A 12,383-nucleotide genomic window follows, 5' to 3' on the forward strand; every position below is an offset into this window, starting at 1 on the left:
CTACGTCTATAAAGTGGGAACTGCAGAGTGCACCTCGTAAGGTTGTCACGAGGAACCAAAGAGATAATGAGGACAATATGCTCAGTAGAGTATCTAGCAGATAGAAAAGTGCTCTGTAATTGTAGGGGTTTAAAAAAATAAAGCATGCATCACCCATTATGGACAAATGGAAAGATTAAAATATGTACTGCACCAGCATAGGGCCAAAGAACTGAGTAGTGCCCGAAGCTGAGTTTCTCTCTTACATTTCATCAGTATGGGAGAGACATCGAATTACACCAAAATTCCTTGGAAGAAAATACAAACTTGAATGTCTGCACTTTTAGATGTAGACATCCATTAGCAAACTGCATTCTATCAAGACTGAGCATAACTCCTCACATAGGAGAACCTCGGTCAATCAGAAATAAAGATGGGGGAAAAAAACTATGAGGAATCTTTATGAATTAATTCTTTCAAAAAGAATAAGCTGGTAAGTGAGCAAGTGTGATAGATGGTGTGCACACGGAAATAAATGAAGCATGTGAAACAGAGGTCACCTTTGCTTTTACACCAGATATTTGACGCTTAGAGAGGTTTTAATCTCAAGAGTCCCCAGACTGCTGGGAAAAAAGGCCGGATAGCACTGTTTAGATACTAATTTCAGCCACTTTTACCCAAAATCACAATTGGCAAAAAAAACCCTCTTTGTTAGTTTTACCAATTAGCCTGACTACCAAAAGGCATGTTAACAGACAAGACTCTTAGAGACCAGCCAAGCCCCAGCAGGTATTGCTAAGTCCTCCGTCTATTCACAGGCAGAATAAAGTGGGGTGGTGGGGGGACACGATTCAGTGTCTGCTACAGCCCAAGGCTCATTTCACTGGTGGAAATCCCCACCTACAGTATGGGCACGGTGGCCTTTTGGAACCTACCCGTTTCCAGTACATCCAGCCTCGCCGCACATATAAGCAGTTAGATTTCTCATCTTACTGCATTTGAACTTTAAGGATTTGGAAACTGTCAACATAGAGCTCTCTGCTCTTGAATTAATTTTACTTCTTGCTCCAATAGTCTAAACTTCCTACTCTTAGGGCCCAATATCAACCCACTTTTTGGCAAATGTTACACTCAGGTGAATGCAAAATGAAGCAGGATTCATAATGATAATCATTTATACATTGAAATACAATCATCCAGATGAAAGTCCTGCTAGATTTCAAAAGAAAGTATCCAGCTAAAATTGCATTGCATTTTCAGTATTTAAACACAGATATTAAATAAGGCATGCCCATTTCCCAAATCACTGTGTGTGTGTATATAGGAGTGTGTGAGAGTACGGACATAAGTCACACAAATTTCAGTTACAAGTATGTAATACATCTGGACCATTATTGTAGATACCCAAAATGAAAATGTATCCATTACTTGAAATCAGAAGAAACTCCATCTATACAATATGGATCATTCAATTAAACTAGGAGAGTCCCCTGAACAATTTTTTAAGGCAGTTTGTTTGTTTATAAATGTGTGATCACAAGATGACAAAAAGGCCTTTGGGGAAAAAAGATTCATAGATTTTAGTGAGTCACGGCAAGAAGAAAACTGTGTCTTTGCCCTCCACTGAAGCCAACATTACAGAAGATTCCTAATATAAGAAGATGAAGACTATGTATTTTTCAGAATCTAAAAATTTCCATCTTAATCTGAAAAGGTTTTCAAACTGTTACCAGCGTCAAAAACCCTGAAAGCACCTATTGCTAATTTATTTCAATTCAATCCAATAATGAGGGGCATATGAATAGACAACAAGGTTCGTAGCTGACTAAAGAATCCTTACCGTCAAGGAGCTCCACGTGAGAATACACCTCAGACTCTTGCCTTTACATAATGCTATGATCTACTAGACCATCATCCTACAGAAGCTCAAAGAATAGGTGGTTTCCAAAGTAGAAATAGTATTTTGTCAAAATGAGAAGGTGGGGGAAAGGGCATCCCAGAGCAAGGCTTCATCTTAAACAAAGCATGAGGTTAAAAAGCACATGAACTGATTTGGAGGTGATAAGACCACAGAATGCAGAAAGGCAGAGTAGCTGAATATAAACCTGCAAAGACAAATTCGTAAAGAGCCTTAAATGCCATGCGAGATAGTTTAGAATTTCTCTGAAAGTCAATGAGAAGACACCCAAAGGATGTTTTTGAGCAGGGAAGTGACGGCGAGAATGGTGTCTCAGAAAGAGGCTTCTGATGGATGCGTACGGCACGGTGGGAACAGGGACCTGACTGAAGGAAGCCAGTTAGAAAGTCAGTGCAGCTGCTCGAGTGAGAAATGACACAGGTGATGAAGTGAGAGGGGGTTTACAGGATACCGCAGAGTGAGCATAGATAGGAACTGGACTGGATGTGCAAAGGGAAAGATCACCAAAAATGATTGGGGCGCCTAGGTGGCTCAGTCGGTTAAGCGTCCGGCTCTTGATTATGGCTCAGGTCATGATCTCACAATTGATGAGTTCAAGCCCTGCATTGGGCTCTGTGGTGACAACATGGAGCATGCTTGGAATTCTCTCTCTCCCCTCTCTCTGCCTCTCCCTTGCGCGCGCTCTCTCTCTCAAAATAAATAAATAAACTTTTAAAATAAATCAAGACTATTAAAAAAAAAAAGATGAGCATGCCATTTCTGTCTTGGGTGACTGGATGGTAAGGATATTAACTGAGATAGGAAAGAGGGAAGGACAATGTTATGAAACTTCTGGAACTAGCTGGGATAAGACATATTCATTATATACATGCAGTAGAGAAAATACTATGCATCCATACTAAAGTAAGTATGCCCTGGTTAGCATGAAAAAGAAGTCAACTTTGGCTCTTTCAATTTAAAAAAGCATACTGGGGCACCTGGGTGGCTCGTTGGGCTTATCTTCCGAATTCTCCTCAGGTCATGATCTCACAGTCCGTGAGTTCAAGCCCCGCATCAGGCTCTGTGATGACAGCTCAGAGCCTGGACCCTGCTTCAGATTCTGTGTCTCCGTCTCTCTCTGCCCCTTACCTGCTCATGTTCTGTCTCTCTCTCTCAAAAATAAACAAACATTTAAACATTAAAATAATAATAATAAAATAATTTAGCATTATTTATCCTTCTTAGCTAAATCCACTGTCAACAGTCTACTTCTCACATAGAAAAGCTCACTAAGCTTCTTAGATTATATATCTCTATCCTCTCATTTTTTGATTAATTATTTCCTATGGATATCCCATATCTGTAAATCAGATCTTCCTAAACCCTAGAAATTAAAATGTGATGCAAACATTTCACACTCTTCTCAGAGAGCATGACTGTTTAGAGCTCATGTACAGCCATTAGAAATTATCAGGAAAGAACTGTATGAGGTTCATGTGGCTGCAGAAAGCAGAGGGGGAAAAAAGCAGCTTCTTCCCATTGTGGTATCATTTGGTTCCCATAAATCTTCCAGGAGAAGTGGTCAGTACAGAAAAGTCAGGTGTGAAGAGGAGTCAGACTAGAGATGTGGCAGTTACCAGTAAGAGCTGGGATGGGCTGGGAGATACAAAAGAAGGAAAACAAACTCAAAGGAATGCATCAGTTACCTTCAACATCACAACTCAGGTAGTTACGCACTTCATTCAAAATGAAATTGATATCTTCTTCCGAAGGGATGGGATGGTGTGTAACATCAGTTGGAGTGTCGGTAGTGCCAGCTATAGTCATCTTTTGCCAGGGTAAGAAGAAAATAACTCGCCCATCGCTGGTTGCTGGGTCAAGAAGTCCCATGCTCTCTGGGCTGATGTAAAAAGAAGGGTTATATATTTCTGAAATTAGCAGACGTTTAATCCTTAATCTGCATTCTAAAAGCTACTCGATTCACTAATTCTCGTATAAACAAACAAGAAACACATGAACTATTACTTTAACTGCCAATACTGTAACCTAGAAATTTCTGAACAAAAAAATATTATTGGTAACAAAAAGATAAGGGAACACCTGTGATAATATAATTCACAGCGGAACCAACCCTACTCTCTCAACAACCTAAGGTTCATTAAGAAAGTGGACTGTCCAATTGTTTGGTTTTTATATTCCTTGGACTGTTGACATCAGACCATGTCAGCAGGGTAAATGTCTATAATTCATTTTATGATGGTGAATTAAGGATAGCTCTTCAGCCTTTTTTCAAGTCAATGAAAAGTATTTTCTTGGGACATTTGACATTTGGCACATCTTTCTGTGAAAGATCTCAGAAGTACATGAGAAAAGTGAAGGCTCTAAGTTTCCAGAAACCAAAATGTGATTTAAAAAAAAAATAAAAAGTTCTTTTACTCCTTTGTACCTAGATGAACTTACACCACTTCATCAAATATGAAATTTCTTACTTTACTTCAATTTTATAGAAATCTCAAGAAGTACATCAATGAGAAAAGGGTTCGGTTTTCTACTATTATGTAACAACGTATGAGGGAAAGGTTAAAAAGGGAGAAGAATATCTTAGCAATGACAATCTTTAAACAGACATAAGAGGCTAATGTATTATGCTATTAAATCAAGGTTCAAAGATGCCTGCTTTGACAGATTACACAAAATCTTCCATAATATTAGTCAATTTTTGCTAACACATACTTAATATTTTGAAACCAAGTATAAAACACACTAGAAATAATAGGCAACTAAAAATATTAACAAAATCTGTCCAAATGTGTCATTAAATCAGTAGAAACTATTGTTCTCATGCATTCATGAACCATTCAAAGAAATCTGGAGAAGCTAATAAAGGTGTGGGAGTATCTTAAAGTGTCATGTTCAAATAGTTAGGCCCTACAAATCTTCAGATAGCTGTTTCAATCTGACTGAATTCTCAAGCCAGCCAATGTTAAAAAGGTATTTTCAGCTTCTATTAATGAAATTTCTTAAATAGAAAACACAATTCCATTTGGTTTGAATAAATTTCAACAAGTCCCTCCTCTACCCACAAATTTTAAAGAGCAAAGCATCAATTTTTTATGTTGATCATTCCCTTCATAAAAACTTTTTAAAAAAAAACTTGCATTGATTCAGTTATAAGGGTGAGAGCCTAACAACTGTTGAAAACTAAACACAAATAATTTATTTTATGAAAAAGATATCTAGGGGTGTTTGTCTGGCTCAGGGGGTAGAGCATGTGACTCTGGATCTTGAGGTCCTGAGTTAAACTTCATGTTGGGCATACAGCTTATTAAAAAAAAAAAAAACCCTACAAAATAACTTGTTAAAAACGAAAGAAATCTGTAGTCAGCTCAGCTAATGCATCTTCCTTATGTAAACCACAAAGAGTGTAAATCTTCTGTTGCAAACATCCATGAGTCCCATGAAATGCTGCCATTTCTACGCAGCCTTTGTAAAAAGAACCACTGTCTACAGAATCTTTGAGAGACACGGAGAGAGTGGGCCACAGTCCTACTTAGCATATGCAAAATGTGCCACAGAAGCAGGTCAATCATTTAAACCTTAAGCTAAGATTTCATCTTCACTCTGGGTTGAAGGAAATAATTTTACTTACATTTTTATATATTGAAAACTAAAAGTATTGAGTATTTTATATGTTTTTCTTTGTATTTGTCCTAAGACTCTCTAAAAAAAATCTTAAAAGACACTAGTTAATTATGTATTTTGTAAGCAACTGATTTGATCCTGGGTTGATATGCCCTTACATTACGTCAGTCACTTTGGGACTGGGAATTAACTCATTCCGAGTTCAAGCTTTCAATCTGATAAATAGTACCATGTTGAAACAAAAGAATAAACGGCATGTCCTAATATTTAAGGAACAAACTATAAACTCTACGTTGGTATATTTTATGCGTTATCATTTTATAGACCAGATATCATAAGAGGTGCTTAAGAAACTCAATAAAGTTGATAAATTTTAGCATACAATTATAATATTCAACAACCTAGACATGAAATGTTATTAGGAAAGCACAACTACTGAATCCTTTAAAACCTTTCAGTGCAATAAAAGCATTTTAAAGGGTGAAGGTGATGGTTACCAACACACGCATAACTGGATCCTGTAGAGAATCAACTGCTTAAGCGAAGACATATGTGTCAAACATAAAATTAACAAGCACAGAGGGAAGACAAAGCTACTAATGAACGATATAAAAATTTAAGAATCCACTTGGAAATACCTTTCATCAGTTCTAAATTACCTAATTCATATTCTCCCTTAGGGAAACGCTTATTTTCTTATGAAGGATTACTTCAGCAAGGTCACACTAAAGTTTGAAAATGGAGGGCAACTGTAGTGATGGCCCATACAGGACAGGGAGGCGTGGGTCTTTTCTCAATATGTATGATTCCCTTGACATCAGGAGGAGAACCTTGCTGCTAATTTATGTGTGCATCTAGGGTTAAACATAGGGAATATTTTTCTCGTGCAGACCACTGCCTTTCTCAAGTACCCTTATTTAAGCTGAAATCAATTTATTGTTAACAACTTAGCAACCAGTGTGAGAGCTAACAGTATGCACACAGCAATATAGAAACAACAACAACAACACCCCCCAAAGCCTGGCCTCTTGTCAGGGGTAAGAAGCACCTATAGGTAGAAGGAGGAGATGATCATTTTCATGTATGTAAGTCATTGTGCATTGCTGCTGCATCTAACCACAACTCAGATGGAAATTTCAGATTTGTTCTTTGGGTGAACTGAACAGTACCTTTAAAAACAAGTGATTTCTGTGTGCTGGGTTTTTGGAAACTAAAATCATCCAAACAAAAGAGTCCGCTACCATGGCACATGGCAGTGAGGGTCATAACAAGCTTAGTACGTGCCATAAAGATACTCCAAAAACAGCCCAACAAGATATACCCATGGTCCTTGCCCTACATTTAGCAGCCTACACTCAACAAATCAGTGGCTACTGGACTCACCATATTTCTAAAGTGATCAGGTTCTAGTGGAAGTGTTAGGCCTTAAGGTACCATCAGCCAGTTTATAGGGCCACCCCAGGAGGTCTGACTCATCCCTGAGGACCTGGTGGAATCCTTCAACTCTAACTGAGTGCGACAACTAACTGATGAGCCCAGATAGCAATTTCAGTCTGACATCCCACAACCCCACCCAAGACAATGAGTTGAGACGGAGAGCAAAACCATCCCTCTGGTCATCCTTAAGGTCAGTACTAGAAAGGAATAAACCCTTAATCCAGGCCACTATCCAAAACCAAGGAGCTCATCTGCAGCAGATCCTGCATGGGAACTGGGCTGCAAACCACTCCCCGAAGGTTTCCGACAGGATGTATAGTGGTTATAGTTCAAGGTGCTAAAAATGGGGACATTAATGCCTCCCAAAGTAGCATGAGATCCCTTAACTGCATCTGAAGCAGGCCTAGCTATAACTCACACTTTCATGACTTATGGGTGCCCTGAAGCTACTGACAAATTCTGGGGATTAAGAAAGGCATTTGGTTTTGAAAATATTACATCCAGGTGATATATATTTACATTTCTTTAAAAACACCTATCTACTCTGTTATTAGCATATTACAAAGTATAGTACAGAACCATATGGTGTAGCACGACCTCTTTCATGTAAAATGCTTTAAAAGGATAGACATTTGGGAAGTATAAACACACAGGTTTACAGAAGGAATTATAGGAAGCGTTACTGATTACCAGAGAACAACTGAAGTGGGGAATAAGGTGGGGGTGGCGGGTGGCTCTCCCTTTTCATTTTGTATCTTTCTGTTTTCTACAGTGATTACTTTTACATATTTATTTTTGTAGCCATGGGTTATCTGAGCAATAGAATGAAGAATCATATTTTGTTTTCATATTTTAACTTTTCTACATCAAAAACATCCCTTATAGGTGTTACATTAAGTTTTAACTTAAAACAAAAGCAACAATCTCTATTTGGGCAAGTTAACACGAAAAAGTTAGGAGGACTGATTCGAAAAATATTTGCTGGTCACTATTATGTGCCAGACATTGCATGAAAAGCAGTCAACAAAACAGATACAAAGTAATTACAGGATCACAGTCTAGATGTACACAAATTAGGTATATCCTGAGATAAGGAACCAGAAGTTGAAAGAAGTAGCTTGCCAAGGCCACACAGTCAGCCAGGTGAAGTGATGAACATTGAGTTCTATATCAAGGTTATCACCTTAATTTATCCTCACCTCCCCATTTTAATGATGAGCAAACTAAAGTTTACAGGAATAAAATGTCCTGTCTCAAATGATATCTATTAAGTGGCAGAATTAAATTAGAAAATAATAAAAGTCATTTGACATCCTAGGACAATAGTGAAGAAAACATGAAACATAATACACGAGAGGATATACTGAATCTACTAAAATCTAAACAAATATGATAATGTGTGTGTCTATAGTTTAGGTATTATAGCTATAGTCTAAAAGATATTAAAAAACAAACCCCTCCAAAAAACCCCTTATAAACTAGCTGTTTTTGCATATTTTTAATCCAATACAAAATAAATGCATATAATTATGAATGAAACTATTGTTAAAAACCTCTCTCTCTATTAAGAAATATTTGCATATTTACATATATTTACTTCTCTCCTTTTCATTTAACTAAACTCTGGTTAGCTGTTTTTAAAACTATTAAGTACCACTGCATAAATTTTTATTATCAAGGCTGAAAACACCTTGCTTTCTTCAGTCCTAAATGGAATAATAATGATGGTCTACTTATTACACATAGACATCTAAAAATGAGAAAGAAACCTTAGAGGTTGGTGGCTAAAAAATGGACTTTCATATTTTTCTTAATAGAAGTATAATATTTTTCTTGGTAGAAGTGAACTTGGTACACTTGGAGTGTATGAGGTGGATCTTGAGGTGGATTTTGGAATCTTTTCAAGAAGATTTGGTTACTGGGAAATGGATGAAGCAGCAGTATTATGTAACATAGCAGGATAGCGTCCCAGGAGAATGCAGATAATCAATATAGAGTCTACACATCCATTTAATCATCTATTATATAAGATTTATATAACTTTACAGAAATTTATTAAAATATGGAAGAGATAACTCTCATCCTAACCACATTACTCAGAAATTATCACCTTTAACTGTCATCCATAATCGAATTACCTACAGATAATCACCTTTAGTATTTAATGTATTTCCTTGTAGTCTTTTTTCTATATACTTACGTCGTATTTAGATCACATTACACATTTCATCTTATAGCCTTCATTTTGAACTAACATTGTGTCACTAATGTCTTCCTAAAATGCTAAAGTTATTTATAATTACAATTTTAATGACTATATAATATTCCCTTGCGCAGATATGCACAAGATGTTTTACTTATCCATTCTATTAAGGTGAGGAACTTAAGCAGTTTCTAGTATTTCTCAGCTATAGATAATATCATAATAACTACCTGGAGCCTAGATCATTACTCCATACAAGATTACTGATTTGCCTACTAGATTTACTACATATGGAGACAGAAATGCTACACATGTTCTGTACTCCTGGCATGGTTACATGAATTTTTTCCACAACAGTCTTGAAATGTACATGAGACCCAATTATTATTAATTTCTTAACTGAAACCATCTAAAGGTTTCTTTGTTAAGTTTGTTAAAAGTTTCAAAAATATAATAAAAATAGAAGAGTAATGTGCCCATCACTCAACTTCAATGATTTTCTATGAATAGCCATTTTTGTTCCATCTCTATCCCTACCCACTTCTCCACTGACAATGATCTTGTTAATATGAGAGATCAGGCATCACATCCAACGTGATTTGCTGTGACAGTTTTCACAACGCATTTCAAAAGTTATAATAAACATAAGAGTACCTGAGCAGCCCTCATTTTTAGATTCTTCATAAGCAAATTTGAGTATTTTACACAATTAATTTTTTAGTGTTTGAATTAAAATACGCCCTTCATGGAATTTTTTAAATGAAATTTACCTTTAATATTTTAATTAACATTAAAAAATACTAAGGCTTAGTTTCTGACGGTGAGTACACTGAAGAAAGTACAATAGATCCCAAATCATTAACGGCTAGCAGTGAGCATTGCCATAAAAGCTGAGAAATTCCCAAGTCTGGATTGTATTTTGTGTTTTGGAAGAGCTCCTTTGCTTATTCTCCTCATTCTGAATAGCAAGCTGGACCATCCAATAAGAAAAGTGTGCTGAGGGCACCTGGGTGGCTCAGTCCGTTAAGCGTGGGAATTAGGCTCAGGTCATCATCTCATGGTTTGTGAGTCGGGCTCTGTGCTGACGGCTGGGAGCCTGGAGCCTGCTTCTAGATTCTGTGTCTCCCTCTCTCTCTCTGTCCCTCCCCAGCCCATGCTCTCTCTCTCAATCTCTATCAAAAATAAATAAACTTTTTTTAAAAAAGTGGGCCGAAAGAATTAATGCAGCTGATTCCCTGCCTCCCTCGCAACAACGCAGAGTTGGCGTGCAGTCACCTGTAATAACCAGGCATCACAATGTGGACACCAGCGCTCGGCTGGCAGATAGCCGCGGCGTTCTTATCATCCATTTTGCGCACGGTGTCTGTGAAAGGTCCCGTAGCATTGATAACGCACTTGGCTCTCACATCAAATTCCTGCCCTGTGAAAGAAAGCAGCATCAATCACATACTCCATTTGTTTCCCTGCTCACTGATGCTTTGGGTTATTAATTCACCTATAAACTTAACCTATGGTGAAGTACACTGTGCACGACACTAAGTGACACGAGCAGCCAGAGTTATTGAAAAGCCACACAAAGAGCGTGCATCCGGGTAAATTTACCAAACACAAGTCCAAACTGAAGAAAGAGCACGCCACTTTGTCATCTCGGTTCTCAGTCTACTTTGCAAAGTGCCGGGCGTCTGAGCGCCAAACGTGAAGAAAGTGGGATGAGTAAATAAGCCGCTTTCTCCTGAAAACTCAAATGTGTAAACAGCGTTGCCGTGAGACAGCGTATGTCTCAGTGTGTCAGTTTTGTTCAAGGAAACGAGGTGATTTGGAAACCCTGTCTACGTGGCCACAGAACCAGGACAAGAATGGAAAATCTAAGCAAAGTTAAAGTGATTGACTCTAACAATGTATAAATGCACTGGTTGTGTCACTTACTTAGGAACTTGGCACACTTATTTAATTTTATTAATAACATGTTTTTGTAAAGAAAACGGAATACATTCATAGCTGTGGGAATTTTTGTGGGCATTTATTATTATCATTATCATTATTATTATTTAACACAAAGGGGAAAAATTGCCAAGCACCACAAGGGAAAATTTTCATGTTAAACCAGTCATTGTTGACAATGAGGAATATAATTAATATGACTCAGAAATCTGGCTTAAATAAAAGAGAAGTGACAGAAAAATTATGATTCAGTCATTACATCGGCAAGGCAAGATGCTAAGCAACACCTCCCTGCTAGGGCTTCGGCATACCTGTGAGGACGTCCTTACACCGTGCACCGCTCACTCGCTCTTGCCCCGTGTGGGGGTCTGTCTTCTTGAGCAAGCTCACGACCTCCATGTAATTGGCTGTGGCAGCCCCGTACCTGGCAGCAGTGAGGGCGATGGCAAGGTTCATCCGTGCATCATTGTGCTGTCCTGCAGCAGGGGAAAGCAGCAGAGGAGGGACAGGAGTCACCTCGAGCCACAGACTGGTGGAACAGAAGTGTGTCACAACAGATATGTCACATCTGTCCCTGTCACCCGGAATCTACATGATGGCTGCTCAGCTCTATAGGGCATGATTCAAAAATACATGGTCATTCTCGGTCAGGCATTTACCTGCCATTTCACCAAGTGCACTTTGTGTACTGCCGAAAGGGCAAAATACATCCCTTTCCTACGGAGCTCACATCAATTATCTGAAAGTTAAGAAATAAGTAATTATTCTTGCAGTTCGGGAACATATGTATATGTCAGACTTTTCCTAATACAGACAACCCGTATGCACGAAAGTGAAGCAATTCAAAACCTCAGAATATTTGACACCCCAACTGGTGTTGATTAACAATTTTTATGAGTATGTGCTCTATCTAATATTCAAAACCAAGAGCTTAATCCTCCATACAGCTTCTCTCAGCATTCTATAAAAGGATTTTTCTTGGTCTGACTTTTGATCAGAGCTCCTTAAAATGTAACATTTTTTTTAATCGCACATAAAAGGTAAGAAATTAAGCAGGGCAAAATTTAATTACAGAACAATTCCTACCTGTATTGTTAAAGATTTATTGCTGAAAAATCCTAGTTAAAGAAAACTAAGGGGGAGGGGAAGGGGGGAAGATGATTAATCACTTTAAGATACTGGCATCACTAGAGATGTTTTCTATTTATTATTGTCAGTGGAGTTCACGCTGACCAGGAAGAATTACTCTACATTGCAGGGGCCAGGTTCTCTGTGCCCTGAATA

At 37.9% G+C, this 12,383-nt stretch overlaps 1 protein-coding gene across 5 annotated transcripts in view; it reads right to left on the reverse strand.

Annotated features, from left to right (window-relative positions):
* The window catches only part of GPD2 (glycerol-3-phosphate dehydrogenase 2), a 218,741-nt gene that overhangs the window by 25,101 nt on the left and 181,257 nt on the right, over positions 1-12,383 (reverse strand). For all 5 annotated transcript variants that reach the window (XM_077767753.1, XM_077767755.1, XM_077767754.1 and 2 more), the window contains 3 exons: positions 11,411-11,575; positions 10,434-10,578; positions 3,583-3,776 (listed from right to left, as the gene is read on the reverse strand). In XM_077767753.1, coding sequence (XP_077623879.1) covers positions 3,583-3,776; positions 10,434-10,578; positions 11,411-11,575 — 504 coding nt within the window. The remainder of the gene's footprint in view (positions 1-3,582; positions 3,777-10,433; positions 10,579-11,410; positions 11,576-12,383) is intronic.

The sequence above is a fragment of the Crocuta crocuta genome, unplaced genomic scaffold (assembly GCF_008692635.1).
Source record: "Crocuta crocuta isolate KB4526 unplaced genomic scaffold, BGI_CrCroc_1.0 scaffold154, whole genome shotgun sequence".
In the NCBI taxonomy this organism is placed as follows: Eukaryota; Metazoa; Chordata; class Mammalia; order Carnivora; family Hyaenidae; genus Crocuta; species Crocuta crocuta.